We start from the raw sequence: 17,370 nt of genomic DNA, 5'->3' as shown, positions 1-17,370 counted from the left end.
AGTTTGTGTTATCTGAATGGTATAATAGGGAATACTGATACTGAATGTGTCAACGAATTGAGAATGGATAGAAGGACTTTTGGCATATTATGTGACTTACTTTGTCAAGATGGGAGGGTAAAAACTGATGGTTTGGTGTCTGTAGAGGAGCAGGTGTGTATGACTTTACAAATATTAGCACATCATACTAAGAATCGTAGTGTTGGCAGTAGATTTTATAGGTCGGGAGAGACTATAAGTAGGTATTTCAATAGCGTATTGCAAGGAATTTTGCGATTACAAGGTATCCTACTAAAAGTCCCTCAGCCTGTGCCTATTGATTCTACAGATCCTAGGTGGCAATGTTTTAAGGTATGATGAGATTTTTTTTTCATTTTCCCTAAGCTTTAACTCTTCATTCCCTTTGTATAAATTAACAAAAACTTTTTTTTTTTTTTTTTTTTTTTTTAAGAATTGCTTGGGAGCATTGGATGGAACACACATTGATGTGCATGTACCTGAAATTGACAAACCAAGATACCGAACAAGAAAGGGTCGAGTGGCAACTAATGTGTTAGGTGTGTGTTCAGGAGATATGCAGTTCATATATGTGTTTCCGGGGTGGGAGGGTTCCGCATCAGACTCTAGAGTGCTACATGATGCAATTACTAGGCCTAATGGTTTTAAGGTACCAGCCGGTAAGACTATTACTTAGTCTCAACTTTGTAAGTTAGGTCTAGTTCTGTTTGTCAACTACAAAACACTAATAAGGTCTGTTTTTTTTTCATTAGGTTATTATTACCTTGTAGATGGTGGTTATACAAATGGTGAAGGATTCCTTACACCCTATAGAGGAATACCTTATCATTTATCTGAATGGGAGGGACGAACACCTTCTAATAAGGAAGAATATTTTAACATGAAGCATTCTAAGGCAAGGAATGTAATTGAACGCTGTTTTGGCTTGCTAAAAGGAAGGTGGTCGATACTAAGGAGTCCATCTTTCTATCCGATAAGGACACAAGGTCGAATAATTACCGCTTGTTGCCTACTACACAATCTTATTAGGCAAGAGATGTCTGTAGATCCAATGGAGAATTTGCCAATAATAGAAGATGGACAAAATACAGAAGAAGGTGAATATGTTGGTAGTGTTCAAACATCTGACCAGTGGACTGCAAAGAGGAATGATATGGCTCAGGAAATGTATAACGAGTGGAGAGCAATTAGGAACCAGCAACCGAACTAGCTATATGTGTTAATGATAACATTTTATTTTAGTATTCCTTTTTATCATGCATTTGTTAGATATTAGCACAATGATTGGATGGTATGCAAATTAATTGGATATTATGCAAGTTGATTGGATATTATGCAAGTTGATTGGATATTATGAAAATTGATTATTTGTATGGTATTTTCCTTCATTAAAATATTTTTTTGTTTAGGTATGGATAACGAAAATATTTTGAATGCTACTCAAGAGCCAAAAGGAAGAAGGCGTAAATAGGAAGCATTTGAGGAAGAAGTATTACTAGAAGTTCTTAAGGATTTTGTTGCTCGGAAGCAACGGTGTGACACCGGTGCTTTCAAACAAGGTACTTTGGTTGAAATAGCAAAAGCTGTCAATGTTTTATGTCCTCATTCAAATATAAAGGCAAATCCACATATTGAGTCCAAGTTGAAGAAATGGAAAAAAACATATAGTATGGTCGTTGACATGATAAACACAAGTGGATTTGCATGGAATGATGTCAAAAAGTGCGTTGAAGTTGACAGTGATGACTCATGGCAAACTTATGTGCAGGTTCATATCCTATTTTATTTATACATTAGTTATATTATTGCTGCTATATTTGTTACGCATGCTAAATTTTAGTTTTGCTATGTTGATATAATCTTAGAGAAATAAAGAAGCCGATGGATGGAGAAGCAAACCTTTTCCACTGTTTGATAGATTTGCATATATATTTGGAAAAGATCGGGCTACGGGTAATGTAGCCGAAACCCCTGCTCAAATGGTGGAGGAACAAAGTCATGATCATGTTGGTGAAAGTGATATTGGAGGTGAAAATTTTGTTTCTTCAATGAACCAACAAAGCCAACAAAGCACCCCATCTGAAAATAGCCAAAGAAAGAGGAAAAGAGCTGTGGGAAGTTCAAGTGATGGAACCGAGGCAATTATCAGTGGACTGAAAGATTTTTATGTTGAAAGTGGGAAGAGGATGCAAATGGTAACTGAAGCTTTAGTTCAAGGTACTGCAGATCATACTGACATAGCTAATGAACTTGAAGCAATGGGTCTCTCTCCTATGGATCAAATTGATGCATTGTCTCTTATTTTGGATAAACCAAAAAATGTGGGAGTGTTCAGGGCAATCAAACCGGAACTCAAGAAAGTGTTCGTCCAAAGGCTTTTAAGCGACAACGCAAGCGGATGAGGATTTTGGCTAATGTTAACATGGATGTATTTTATTAATGTTAACATGGATGTATTTTATTAATCATACAATCTTATGTTATGGCTTATAACTTAGCTTTGCACTAGTATTTTGGCTTATGTTAACTAGCCATTTTGTAAATTATGGAGATCTATTTTGGCTAATGTTAACTAATGTTAACTAGGATTTTCTAAATTATGGAGATCTTCTTATGTACTTGTATTTGTTGAAGTTGCATGTATTGGGCACTATTATTTTTCTTCTGTTGGGTGATAGAGTTTAAACCAAGCTACATTTGCAAATTAAACCCAATTCTATTAGCAGGTAATAGAAACAAAACAATTGTCAATTTTTTTTAAGATTCATAATATACATGGCAAAAATATGCTCCAATTAACCCATATCATGAGATTTGTAGCATTACTCTATTACACAATGGCAAAAATTTGTAGTCCTAGTCTAAGCAAACACAAATCTGGTGAACAGTACTGTTTTTCTTATCTTGCTTCTTAGTCCGACATTACTCCAAACGCTTCACTAAGTTAGTCCAGCTTAGTCCAGTCTAAGCCAGTCCAGCTTAGTCCCGGCAGCTAGTCCAGTCCGAGACAGTCCGGCACAACAAACGCACCCTTAAATCATAATAATTACTTCTGAGTTAATGGCTTTCCAGTTATAGTTGAAGTACCTTAAAAGTTGATCACCTTACAACTACTCCTTGGCCCTTGCAAATGAAAACCACCAAAAGGCATTTACCACTTACAATGACATTTGATCTAATAAAAACTACCATTTACAACTGTTATTTATTACCACCCCTTTCCAACGACCCTCTGTTAATGCTATTTACATCTCCCCTAACAGCTCGCACCTTTTAATTTTGGTTTAAATGTTAACATGGTCTTTGTGTTTTAATCTATCGGCCAATTTAATCCATGTGTTTTCATTTTGGCCTTGTCACATTTGGTATAATGAAAGTGCCTTCTCTAGGCCTTGACATATTAGAGCATAGGACTGTTTGTGGCATTGGAGGGCAGTTTGCTTGTGAAGAAGTTTTGGTTCCAATTGGTCTTGTCTCTATTTGACATGTAATTGGTGTCCTTGACACATTTGGTGTAATGAAAATGCCCCCTCTAGGCCCCTAGTGATGGTTGGTAGAACAAAATTTTGAGGGGGATGAAACTACAAATGTAGGTATTAAACAACAATATATGTGTAAGTTGGTAGTTGTGTTAAAGAAAATGAAGCAAGGAATGTAATAGGATAACTTACATTGGCAAGATATGAAGTATTTAGGTTGGGAAGTCTGTAGAGTTGTACCATTTTTGTTTTTTTTTTAACTTTCTTCACTTGTCACAAGTAAAATTAACAACAAAAATATTAAATATTACCTCTAATTTGAAAAGTAACAAGTCAAGTCTATTATTCCTTACTTGTAAATTAGATGGTTTTGCATGCTTCTTATTAAGAGTATGTCTAGATGACTCTCCAGTTACATTCCTTTGAGGCACAAAGACTTCACCACTTTGTTGGACATTGGAGCACTCATATGGAGGGGTATGATGAGTTTCTTCATTACTTTCATTGTTGTTCACACCCCTACCATGACTACCATCTTTATGAAATTGATAAGCCCATCGTTTGTCTGTTGATTTTTGCATCCAACTCTATTGTGTCCCTTCTCCCGACACTTTGTACATGTTTACTACTCCCCTTTTTACCCAATTTGGTGGGATCTTTGTTCTTTTCCATTTCAGGATCCCTTATTATTCTCATTTTTTAGTTCTCCAGGGCTGCTTTTTAACCATTGGAGGTAGGACAGGTGTTTGGTTAACTTTTGGCCAATACTTCATACCCTTGACAGGATATATGATTGGGGAATAAGCCCTCAAATAAGCATATGGAGTGTAACATTGATCAACAAACTCTTCAGCTTGTTGCGGATTGTGGAAGATGGCAGAAATAGCGTGCATACATGGTATTCCATTGAGCTCCCATCTCTTGCAACTACAAGTTTTAGTCCACAAATTTACCGAGTGTTGATCAACCAATGAGTCTTCCACTTGGAACACTCCATTGCCACAATACACTGGTCTGAATATACGAGACAAAGTTTTGTTTTTCTCTAACTTTCCTTGGATCTTGGGACAAATCGCACCTTTTATTACCACCCCTTTCCAACGACTTCATTCTAATCAGTAACAAATTAATTTAAATTGCTTATCATGGATTTAAATTAATACCACATCTACATGAGTTGATGTCAAATAAAACTACAAATTAATTATTTACCTTGGAATGTATAAATAAAACTACAAATTAATACCACATCCTCAACATGTGTATCCGCTTCCAATTTTTTTATTTTTTATTTTTTTTTTGTTTCTTACTGCATCCAATGAAACTCTCTGGTGTATCTGTATTGTCATTGAAATTTTCATCTTCAAGCATTGCATCATTGTCCTCATCATATGATGAATTGTCTGTATCAAAATCACCAATGTCACCATCATTATCGCTTTCCTCATAAAGGGAATTCTCTATATCAGATTTTTGCTCACCATCACCATCATATTCACACTCCTCGGTTTGTGTCGGTACATCATAATAATATTGAGGCTCACCATGATACAAAGCACTTCTCTATTCTTGAAATAAGAATTCATTACTAAAACCATTTGGGCAATACCTGTTTTCATCAACCTGACTAAACAATCCCGTAGGGAATTCATTGAATGATTCTTCATAATTTATTTGAGCTTGTGATAATGGTGGTTGGGTTAAACCCTCAATAACTTCAGGAAAATCTACACACATAAATGAAATATGCATTATTATTAAAGAAAGGCATATGCCGATTACACAATGCTATGGTTATTAGAAAAAAAAAAGCATCTATATTCAAAGGAGCTAACTTTGGTAGTCATGGTTTCAAACGACAAGTTGCAACCAATAAAAACCAAGTAAAGTGATATCCTTATTTTCCTACCCATTCTACCAAGTCATCTCAATTGATTATAAAAGCACACAACAAATCCAACAAATCAAACCCTAGCCCCCAACAATATTGAAACCCGAAGACGATCATCACCTTGGTTGTTTGGTTCAATACGTTTACTTGTCATCTTCTCTGGAGTAGTCACCAAAATCTCAGTCGACAACCCCACAACTTCTGATCTAAGGATGTTGAAACCCTAAATCGCATAGTATTCAAGTGAACTGAACGAACGAAGCGTCAATTCTTAAAGATATGCATTGTATCTTTTTAGTGGGTGTACAATAAAATTACCTTTTTGTCTTCTCACATGCCTAGCACATATCAATTTTAACAGTCTTTTAACATATTGTCTTGAATTGGCTAAAAGATATAAACATAGAGGTCAATTTGGCTGAATTGAAAATACGGGGACTAAATTGACCAATAAAATAAAACACAGGGACCATGTTGACATTTAAGCCTTTAATTTTTGCATATTTTTCCACATATGTATAGTTACTCGTAATCACAACTATTCATAATTTAATGCTCGTCCTTTTTCAAGTTTTTAAGGCTAAATCATTTATTTTATTTTTTTAGTATATCGATATTTTTACACTAAGGGAAGAGAGAGTTCAACTAAGTCACACAATAGGCTGCCTAATTTGGTATCGAATTCACCATCCATGAGATTCGAACCTAAGATCTCTTATTTTCAAGTAAAGAGGAATACCACCAGACCGTAATACTGAGTGGTAAGGCCAAATCTTTCTATAACAATGAATCGACCTAGCTGTATCTTTTTGTTGTTTTTGGTCAAACTACCTAGCTAGTATCTTTTAATGAACTTGTCTTGAACTCAATAATTTCATGGTGCATTTAAACATAAGGTCCTAAATATGAGGGGTAAGGTTTAGTTAGTATCTTTTGGTTTTCTATAACAATGAATCGACCTAGCAAGTATTTTATGTTAGGAGAAATTAGGTTTTCATCATTTTTATTGTTATTTCATTGATTAAAACCTTATTTCTTTTAAATGTTTTATCAAGGTCCTTAGGTATTTATAAACGTTATTAATATTTCAATAATAAAATCATTTTTATTTCTTATATTCATTTAGTGTTAGAAATGTTACATTTGTGTATATTTATATTTATGGCTAGATTTTTTATCATATATTTTTATTTTTAGTTTGTACCCATTTTTAATTTGCAACAATTTTTTAATTTGTATCAATTTCTTTTTCAGTTTTAATTTGTACCCATATATTAATTTCTTTTTGTGCCCATATTTTTTAAAGTTTTATTTGTATTTGTACCCATTTTTAATTTTTCTAAATGTACCAATGCTAATTATATGTATTTATTTTATAGCAGTAGTTATTTTTTAAAATATGTTAATAATTATATGGGTACATTATTTTCTTGCTATAATTTGTGAAGAACAATATTACTCTAATATTTATTTTTAAGTATTTATTATATTTTAAAAATATTATTTGATTGTTCTTTTAAATTGTAATTGGAGATTAGGGGTGAGTTCGGTTCATTCGATTCAGTTTTTTGCTAAAATCTAAATCGAACAAAAACTTCGGTTCGATTCAATTTTCTTTTGATTTTTTTTTTCAATTTGATTTTGTTCGGTTTGATTTTGATTTTTTTACATTTTATTTTATAAAAAAAAATTAATATGAAATTTAGAAAGAGGCTGGCATTGGTAGACTAATAATAAGAAAATGGGGAAAGCAGAAAGTGGGAAGGTACATGTCACATCCCGGCCTGGGCCCCCACCACATTCCGGGTTTGACTCCGCCGTAGCACGATATTGTCCACTTTGGGCCCCGACCACACCCTCACAGTTTTGTTTCTGGGAACTCAGACGAGAACTTCCCAGTGAGTCACCCATCCTGGAAATGCTCTCGCGAAGCCAGTGAGCTCCCAAAAGGCCTCGTGCTAGGTAGAGATGAGAATATACATATAAGGCTTACATGATCCTCACCCCTGGGCGATGTGGGATCTTATAGTACATGTACAAGATCATATAAACCAATCATATTCTATCAACAACCTCAATTGCAAAGAAAAATGACCACAGTATTCAAAAAACAAACAAATGGAAAAACTCTTTCGAGTTCCAAAGCCTTCCAAAACTTTCCTCGATAACCAATGAAATATCCTCCCTAATTGAACCAAGTATGCTCCTTGAAAAAGCCCTAGACATAGTTTCAAACTTGGCAACAAAGTTTCACAAAAGAAACATTGTGGGCATACATTCGTAAAGTGTAAAGGTATTCGGTTCGGTTCGATTTCAGGTTTTGGTTTTTTAGTTTCGATTCTGTGTTCGGTCCCTTTTTTTTCGATTTTCGGTATTTTTAACCCACCCCTATTGAAGATGTCTTTCTGTCACTTGCATTCTATCTAACTGATCTTGGATTTGAGCTTGTTTACCTCGGAATTACAGTGTAGTAGTTGGCCTTTTTACCTTTCTCTCAAGGATGTTTCAAAATAAAGCTAACTATACCATCCCTCTTGTTGAGAGTACGAGTCTCACATCGAGAAAATAATGGACACTGCATGTGTTTAAAACTAGTTGAACTACTTTTCATATTACTAATTAGTTTTACGGTGGAAACTTAACTCTCTTCACCCTGTACTGTTGAAGTTTCTTAAAAACGGAAAATCTGTCTATTGTATCTTTTCCTAATAAATCAAAGAAACCTAATGACTTGAACACATGCTTGGTTGCAAATACAGAATGCCAATCGCGGATCCTTAGAGAGACGATGGTGCCGTTTGTAGGTCAATGTAGTAATTGAACCATATTTTATGGTCTTAACGTTGCAAAAAATTCCATGGCCAAAAAGTCAGTGAGAAACTTTGAAAGCATATGGCGTCGGGATGCAAATAGAGTCATGTGTGTCTATAATATACAATGCAATGTGTGGCTCGGGAGCACATGGAGCGCAAGGGTTTGCCTAGGCTTTAAGCAGTTGGTTACTGTCATAATTAATTTTTAGGGGTTTAAAAAATAAAAAAAGACATGTAAGTTTGTCTGGGCGTCAGAACTCTCACTTAAACAGAAAATTATTAACTTTCATTTTTCACTTTATTTTTTAATAATTTGTTAGAAACTTGTAGAATACTTGGATGAACAGTCATTATATGCTTGTTTCCTATATTTTTGATATGTTTTAATACTTTATAATTTATATGTCATTTTATTTTGCAATTTATATATGTATGCCAATAAAATTATATATTTAAAAAAAATTATATGTAGACATTTATTTGTATGTTATATAATAAATTTAATTAAATTAAAAAGATCACTTAGGCTCCCGCCTAGATGTATAAGCACAGGGTCCCTACCTGTCGCCCAATGCCTTTTAAATCCTTTTAAATGGAACTTTAATGAAAAGCTTCCGATACTGTTCACTTTAACGAAAAATCACATTTTTACACTAAAAAGTCAATTATGATACTATTCACTTTACCTTTTATTTTGTCTTTATCGTTAAAACTCAAAGTTTTCAAACCCTTTTCATTAGTTTTCCTTATGTATATGTAAAGGCAACATACATGAAACATTTGGATTTACGTATATGCATGGTTCTACTTAGAGCAATTCCACCGGGAAGAAGAGAGCCCAGCACCCAGTCAAAAAACCAGGCTGGCACCCTGTCAATTCACTCCAGCCTGTGAAATCGACTGGCACCCAGCCCAAGCCAGTCCACAGGCCGGCCTAAAATCGACAGACCTTGGGACCGGCCTATCTGACGTCAGTGTGACGTCGGAGGGCATATGACGTCAGAGAGGGAGTTGTTGTGGAGGCTGAGGAGCGGAGCTGGTCGAGGCGGGAGAGGATGTCGTGAGGGAAGGAACCACGGAGGGAGAACGACGGGAGGACGAAGCGACGGCGTCGGAGGTGTGGAGATGCAGGAGGACGGCGTCGGAGATGCAGGGGTGGACGGCGTCGGAGATGCAGGGGGATGGCGTCGGAGATGCAAGGGTGGATGGCGTGCAGAAATGGAAGGTTTTGAAGAGGAAGGAGAAGGTGAGCTCACGGGAGTGAGCTGGAAAAGAGAGAGAGAGGGAGGGAGAGAGAGAGAGAGAGAGAGAAAGAAAGGATCGGAGAGGGAAAGGAAGAAAGAAGAAAAAATAAAAAATAAAATGAATGATAAAATATTAATTGATATGAATAAAATAATATAATATTAGATAGACTGGGTGCCAGCGTATTTTTAGGGGTGGAGATGCTTTGGCCTATTACTGTTTACTGGGGTCTATTACTGTTTAATTGAGTGGATAAATGCGCTGGGTGCTGGCACAAAGTCCTTAGGGGTGGACTTGCTCTTAAAAAACCCGTAAACCCGTAAAGCTGTACAAATGTGTTTTGTTTTCAAATCATGATTTGGTCAGTACAAGAGATGGATTGCTCTAGTGGTTAGCATCTTTCCTTTTAACCTACCGTGTTGTGAGTTTTAAATCTCTCTCTCCCTGAGACTTTTTACTTACAAGTAAAAATGAACACTTTGTGATTAAATTTCAGATGTAGTGATTCCCTTAGCATGTGGTAGTATACGTTAAGTGAGCATCTGAAATTTGACAAGCATGATTTTAGTCGTCTTCTTCTTTTACTATATATTTCAAAGACCTTGGTATATAATTAAACAATTGTATATATAATAATATGCGATAATGGTGACCGGCCAAAAAGAAAAAATATAAAGAGAAGAGCGACGTGATTGTGACTAATTAGCAGGAGCTTAAGACTTTGAACAATTCCTCTAAGAATGCACATAGTTTATCGTATGGCATGATTCTTATTCGACGTGGAATCGAGTTCGACAAAGGGTTTGCATCATGCTTGAATCTTTGTTGTAACCTATCTCTACTAAAAAAGCTATCTATTTTACTAGGCAAAGGTCATTGCCAATTTGCAATATGTTTTTATTTTTATTTTTTTAGCTGAAAAAAATTTAGGTGAGAAGAGGTTACTTCATCTTATAGTCAGGACATATCATAAGTTTCTTTGAGGACTTACAGAGGGGGTCTTAACCTCATTTTTAATTTTTATAGATCGTCCACGAAGAGGGATTTTTGGCAACGAGACTCAAATTAGGCCTTAGCTTAACGAACATAACAATCCTTACCAACTCACAAGAACGAACCCAAAATTTTTTATGGATGAGGGCATCCTCAAACAAGAAAGGCACAAATTAAAAAGCTCAAGAATATATTAAACAAAACACTTATAAATTAATTCATAAGGTTTTCTATACAACATATTACAAAATCTCTCAACGCATTTCATATTTTGAAAGCATTGCATAACAACTTTATTACCAGTACCATCAAATATATCTCTTTGTAATAATAGCCATGTTATCATTTATCTAGTGAGCTACTATTCAATTTCTCAATCGAGTCTTCAGAAATTTCATAGCCGAAAATGCTCATTCAATAGTGACAGAGTAACTGAAAGAGAGAATGCTAATGTCACAAGCAAATAAACTAGTAGATACACCTTACATGCAGTATGTACAATTTTTGTACCAAAAAAATTGAGTGGGGGCATCCGCGCCCCAAGGTGGCTCCATCCATGCCAAGCAAGATATCCTCCTTAGCAATTTGCATATGCTTATCTTTAAATGTTGCTATCATTATTATGATTGTTATTATTGTCACATAATAGTGCTACCTGCTGAAATATGGACCTTTTTTTTTTTTTGGTCGAATATGAACCTCCATTTGGCTTGTTATTATGAAGTCGATATGTTGGGGGTGCGAGGCAGCTACTACATTATCCGACTTCAGTAGGACTTGAGAGTTAAATTCGAATAATAATCAGAACAACTAACCTACTTAATTATTGATTTTGAGAATTGAAAACAGCCTTATCAGGGCAGTATCAAAGGACCACAAACAATTGATAATCTCAACTACTGATTTGTTAGTTCACACTCGACATAATATACGGACCATTGACATAGAGGCCCCAAAACATAGCCGATTGATTTCAATAACTGGATATTTCATATATATAGGTCTTAATATATCATTGTTTTGTTTGTTGTCTTATACTAACCATATCAAGAGTGAAGATTCGAATATAGAACCTTAAGGGTGCGTTTGTTGCGCCGGACTGTCTCGGACTGGACTAGCTGCCGGGACTAAGCTGGACTGGCTTAGACTGGACTAAGCTGGACTAACTTAGTGAAGCGTTTGGAGTAATGTCGGACTAAGAAGCAGGATAAGAAAAACAGTACTGTTCACCAGATTTGTGTTTGCTTAGACTAGGACTACAAATTTTTGCCATTGTGTAATAGAGTAATGCTACAAATCTCATGATATGGGTTAATTGGAGCATATTTTTGCCATGTATATTATGAATCTTAAAAAAAATTGACAATTGTTTTGTTTCTATTACCTGCTAATAGAATTGGGTTTAATTTGCAAATGTAGCTTGGTTTAAACTCTATCACCCAACAGAAGAAAAATAATAGTGCCCAATACATGCAACTTCAACAAATACAAGTACATAAGAAGATCTCCATAATTTAGAAAATCCTAGTTAACATTAGTTAACATTAGCCAAAATAGATCTCCATAATTTACAAAATGGCTAGTTAACATAAGCCAAAATACTAGTGCAAAGCTAAGTTATAAGCCATAACATAAGATTGTATGATTAATAAAATACATCCATGTTAACATTAATAAAATACATCCATGTTAACATTAGCCAAAATCCTCATCCGCTTGCGTTGTCGCTTAAAAGCCTTTGGACGAACACTTTCTTGAGTTCCGGTTTGATTGCCCTGAACACTCCCACATTTTTTGGTTTATCCAAAATAAGAGACAATGCATCAATTTGATCCATAGGAGAGAGACCCATTGCTTCAAGTTCATTAGCTATGTCAGTATGATTTGCAGTACCTTGAACTAAAGCTTCAGTTACCATTTGCATCCTCTTCCCACTTTCAACATAAAAATCTTTCAGTCCACTGATAATTGCCTCGGTTCCATCACTTGAACTTCCCACAGCTCTTTTCCTCTTTCTTTGGCTATTTTCAGATGGGGTGCTTTGTTGGCTTTGTTGATTCATTGAAGAAACAAAATTTTCACCTCCAATATCACTTTCACCAACATGATCATGACTTTGTTCCTCCACCATTTGAGCAGGGGTTTCGGCTACATTACCCGTAGCCCGATCTTTTCCAAATATATATGCAAATCTATCAAACAGTGGAAAAGGTTTGCTTCTCCATCCATCGGCTTCTTTATTTCTCTAAGATTATATCAACATAGCAAAACTAAAATTTAGCATGCGTAACAAATATAGCAGCAATAATATAACTAATGTATACATACACACACACTGCATACATACATACACACACACACACACACTGCATACATACACACACACACACACACACGGCATACATACACACACACACACACTGGTCAGATGCACACACTGCACACATACTGGTCAGATGCACACACTGCATACACACACACACACTGCATACACACACACACACTGCATACACACTCACACACTGCATACACACTCACACACATACTCACACGGACATACACACTCTCACACACGGACATACACTCACACACACCCTGCATACATACATACATACACACACACACACATACACTGCATACATACACACACACACACTGGTCAGATGCACACACTGCACTCACTGCACTCACACGGACATACACACTCTCACACACTGACATACACTCACACACACCCTGCATACATACACACTGCATACACACACACACACACACTGCATACATACATACACACGCACACACACTGCATACACACACACACACAGCTTTATGAAAACCCAAAATTCGAAATTTGAAACCCCAAATTCCAAATTTGAAACCCCAAATTCCAAATTTCTAATCTCAATTTCAAACCCCAAATTCCAAGCTTTATGAAAACCCCAAATTCCAAATTTCTACTGCATACTTACATACACACACACACACACACTGCTTTATGAAAACCCCAAATTCCAAATTTCAAACCCCAAATTCCAAATTTCTAATCTCAATTTCAAACCCCAAATTCCAAGCTTTATGAAAACCCCAATTTCTAATCTCAATTTCACCTAAATATCAAAACCCTAAAATTTGTTCAACTGTAGAATCAAATAAAGCTCAAACCCAAAACAAATCCGCCCAAATCGACGAAAAAAATCGAACAATCGAAGCTTACCAGACAACTGGAGGCAGATGAGGGCGAGCAGATCTGTTACGTGAAGACGAGGGAGCGGACGACGAGAGGAACAGATGAGGAGCAGGATGCAGATGAGGGCGACCAGGATGCAGCTGACGGCGAGCAGGACGCAGAGATGAGGATGAGGAGGACGACGTGAGGGAGGAGGACGTCGACGACACTCTCTCCTAGGATGACCGAGGTTCTTTCTCGCAAGAGCGCAATCGGATGAGGAGGACGACGTGAGGGAGGAGGTCTTACGAATCCAGACGTTTTTGGGGTGGTTCGCTAAGAACTCCTAGCGAGGGGTTTAATCCGTGCGAGTCAGATCTAATCCCATTAAACCTAATTCTTGCCCCTACCAAACATCAGACTACAATACCAATTAGTGTAGTCCAGTCCAGTCCCCCCTAAGAAGGTCAAACAAACACGCCCTAAATGTAAACTAAACATTCTTAATCACTTAATAAGTGCCTTTACTAATCACAAAAAAAGTGCGCTTACTGTACCTTGGTCTCAAAGTTGGAAACTTAAGTACAAAGTTATTAAATGCTCCTAATCACTTAAGCTATATCTCTTTTGCAGCCCCCTTATTATATATTTCTTACATTAATCAGCATCAATCAAACAGGCCTATGGATCATGATGCCAATCTGCGGAAGCTGCCTGTATGGTAACAATTTCCTCGACATACTTAGATTTTAAAGTCAACAGTTGAGTTTCACGAGTTCACTAAATTATTTTTTTTTGGTATAAGGACTTAATTGAACTATATACAAACGTATCTTATTTGTTTGACTTCATTGTGTTGTGGATTTATTTACTCCCAAAAAGCAGAACAAAGGCCAAAGCGCGCTCCTCTACTTTCACATTCTCTTCCAAATTAACCCCCACTTCAAGTTCAAGCACTTTCAACTCATACAAAAGCAAGCCAAACAACACCATCATCGATCAAACCAAAATCATGTTCAGTGGCAACGCAGACCCTCCCCAAAAGTCCCTCACAACTAAACAAGCTGATGAGAACAAGTTCTTCTCTAACTCTAAGCATTTGTCCAAGGAAAGCTCCATAGCAAATCCATCTTTGAGAGTCTATTATGGAGGATTGCCTGCTAATGTCCCATTCATGTGGGAATCTCAGCCAGGTACCCCAAAATACACATTCAGTGAGGACACAGTACTTCCTCCTCTCACTCCTCCTCCTTCATACTTTTCCAATTCCTACAAAAAACCAACCAAAAAGCATTCAAGATCCAATCTTTTGCACACCCTTTTCCTGAAAATAAGTCTCAAGAAAACCCATGTGCCATCTTCACCATCTTCGCCTTCATCGCCGTCATCTTCGTTGTTCTCGTCATCATCAGATTCATCAGTGAACACAAGGAAGTACCATGGAAGGAGCCGGTTTTCGAGCACAAGCTCCTCGTTTGATTCTATGGGAGATTATGAACAAGAGGATGTTGGCTCGCCTACTTCAATATTGTGTTTTCGATTTAGCACGGTGAGCACTGGAGGCAACCGAGGCTGCCATGGATTTTAATTTGATGAAGAAGGCATGATGGTCTTGTTGTGTTAATATATGGCCATGGATCTGGCCAATGCAAGGTTACTCTTAGTTAGTAATGCTTTGTAATTTATCTTAAGTTTTATTTGTTTAATGCTAAAAATGTATTGTGGTAGTAACCTCAACTACTGCCTAAAAGTGTACATCTTGTGGTTGTGCTTCTTAGATGCATCTAAACCATGTTCTAATTCAGTCATGAATACTCCTTTTGCTTCTCTTTCGTTTTCTTATTTATACAAGTTTAAAGAACATCAACTACATAATTATAACTCAAGTAGTTAAAAGTGTTTATTCTTGTATTTGAGGTTCTGTGTTTGAATTCCTCTCCCTAATACCCATTCTAAAAGGGGAAACAAACATAAATCTAAGTAAAATGTGGCTGTTACTGTCAATATCCAAAATGTATGCTTTATATATTGAATGTGCACCAAAGATAGAGATTGATTAACTTAAGGTAGTGCCATATTACAATATATGTCAAGTACAAATCTTTTATTGATAATACTGATAACCATAAGGAAAAGAAAAAAAACACTTGAAGAGTTTAATTGGAAAACAAAAATTAACCCTCAACTAGCAACTTTTCATGTTCTAGCTTATTTTCAGTAGGTCTTCTTGATACTGTTGAACTCATCATCATTGTTTTCTTTGTAACGTATGGAGCTTGAAGTGTTTTATCTCGAAGAGTAATGTTATTCAGGAGAAAAGCCTTATGTTTTTTTCTAGGTGCAATATCAAGGGATGGTTTTGTTGTTGAGGGGAGGGTGGAAGGAGGAATCCATATTAATTGGAGTTATTGATTGAGCAGCTCTTGTTTAAGTTGTTCTTAATACATCTACCATAGGCAGCATTTTATTTTGATTTGGGTTTTGGGAGATGGATTGCATCTGGTGGTTGGTTGTTGGGAACATTGTGTTTGATATTTTCCCCCTCTAGTTCTGGCAGCTAAATATTTAAAGCAATGGGGATAGATCGGTACAGGTTCCTGTCCATGTATTCAATATAGCAGCAGCGTGATTTGTTGTGTATCTTTTGGCTCTGCCTTGTCCTCATCACATGTTAACGACATTTTCGAACAGTAAAGGCTCTGTGTTTGCACATATAGTCCCTTCTTCTCCATTCGATCTTGCTACACCATTAGTGAGTGCTTGAATAAATTATTATTGCCACAAGGACCAATATTTCGTGAAGTTAATGTACTAAAAATATGTCACATAAAGCTATCCATAAAGTTGTTTGCCTTTCTGTGATCCATTTAGAGACTTTAGCACATAAAAATAAAAGAAGTTTGTCACGCAGATTATTAACTCTTTGACTGTCGGTGCATCGAGTTTCGCTTTTAAAAAGAGAACTGCTTGGTTCTTTATTTTTAAAGAGAAATATTTTTTTAGTACTTGTGGATCGATTACAATTGACACATATATTGAAAAGGCTTGTTAAAACCCTAAATAAAAGTTTGAAGAGGAGCCAGAAAGAATCATCTAATCATATCCGTTCATCGTATATCGTACAGTCAGTTTTCGTCAGTTCCTGTTTATATTTCATTTTAAATAAAAAGATTTACAATAATTTCTGGTCGTACGATATACGATGAACATATGTGATTGGAGGATCCCCGAGATCCTTACAAAGAGGATCCGAAAGGATCCTCATTCTTTTTCATGTGAAGATGTAATCAAGGACAAATGATTGAACTGAAAGAATAACTCGATAGAGTAATGTTATACGTACCATCTATTTGTACAATCATTTATATCATCTCTTTAATAGAGGTAAGGTCTACCATCGCATGTGGGTCCCATCTCTATTAAAGATAATACAAATATATGGTAAAATTAACATTTTTGAACTAGATAAGGTTGTCATCTTATTATTATTCATTCAATAAATTGTGAAATTATTATCAGTTCTTGGTGGGTTCCAAATTACTAAAGGATACTGATGTAGGATTTTTATTCAATTTCTCCATTTACCATACGATTATACGGAAAAACACACATTTTTTTTAAACCATGAGATAAATATCATAAGACGTGACACTGTGTCACAATTCTAGAATTTTGACCGTTTCAAATTATAAAATTTGTACGATCAAATGATGCTAGGTTAGTGAAGGTTGAGGACTTTCCTCTTACTAGAAGTATGGGAGGTAT

The 17,370-nt window shown here is 36.0% G+C and overlaps 3 protein-coding genes across 3 annotated transcripts; all 3 read left to right on the top strand.

The window, feature by feature from the left end:
* Positions 1 to 438: 438 nt before the first annotated feature.
* LOC126617956 (protein ALP1-like) lies at positions 439 to 1,357 on the top strand. Its single transcript, XM_050286035.1, has 2 exons — positions 439 to 677; positions 771 to 1,357. The coding sequence occupies exons 1-2, from the start codon at positions 575 to 577 to the stop codon at positions 1,226 to 1,228; spliced, it is 561 nt and encodes a 186-aa protein (XP_050141992.1). The 5' UTR covers positions 439 to 574; the 3' UTR covers positions 1,229 to 1,357.
* Positions 1,358 to 1,519: 162 nt separating this feature from the next.
* On the top strand, positions 1,520 to 2,727 carry LOC126617955 (uncharacterized). The gene is made up of 2 exons (XM_050286034.1): positions 1,520 to 1,786; positions 1,884 to 2,727. The coding sequence occupies exons 1-2, from the start codon at positions 1,688 to 1,690 to the stop codon at positions 2,418 to 2,420; spliced, it is 636 nt and encodes a 211-aa protein (XP_050141991.1). The 5' UTR covers positions 1,520 to 1,687; the 3' UTR covers positions 2,421 to 2,727.
* An 11,703-nt stretch (positions 2,728 to 14,430) lies between these two features.
* LOC126617807 (uncharacterized) lies at positions 14,431 to 15,434 on the top strand. The gene has a single exon (XM_050285866.1). It carries the CDS (start codon positions 14,618 to 14,620, stop codon positions 15,191 to 15,193), a length of 576 nt encoding a protein of 191 aa, XP_050141823.1. The 5' UTR covers positions 14,431 to 14,617; the 3' UTR covers positions 15,194 to 15,434.
* The last annotated feature ends 1,936 nt before the right edge of the window (positions 15,435 to 17,370 follow it).

Source organism: Malus sylvestris, chromosome 4 (genome assembly GCF_916048215.2).
Source record: "Malus sylvestris chromosome 4, drMalSylv7.2, whole genome shotgun sequence".
NCBI lineage: Eukaryota > Viridiplantae > Streptophyta > Magnoliopsida > Rosales > Rosaceae > Malus > Malus sylvestris.
The sequence above is the reverse complement of the archived record's forward strand: the minus strand, read 5'-3'. Positions and strand labels throughout refer to the sequence as shown.

Bases quoted from the DNA above. Each gene is read 5' to 3' on its own strand.
- LOC126617956 (XM_050286035.1), top strand. From the start codon at position 575: ATGCAGTTCATATATGTGTTTCCGGGGTGGGAGGGTTCCGCATCAGAC. The intron at 678-770 runs GTAAGACTATTA...TTTTTTCATTAG, and splicing joins TGGTTTTAAGGTACCAGCCG to GTTATTATTACCTTGTAGAT.
- LOC126617955 (XM_050286034.1), top strand. From the start codon at position 1,688: ATGGTCGTTGACATGATAAACACAAGTGGATTTGCATGGAATGATGTC. The intron at 1,787-1,883 runs GTTCATATCCTA...ATATAATCTTAG, and splicing joins CATGGCAAACTTATGTGCAG to AGAAATAAAGAAGCCGATGG.
- LOC126617807 (XM_050285866.1), top strand. From the start codon at position 14,618: ATGTTCAGTGGCAACGCAGACCCTCCCCAAAAGTCCCTCACAACTAAA.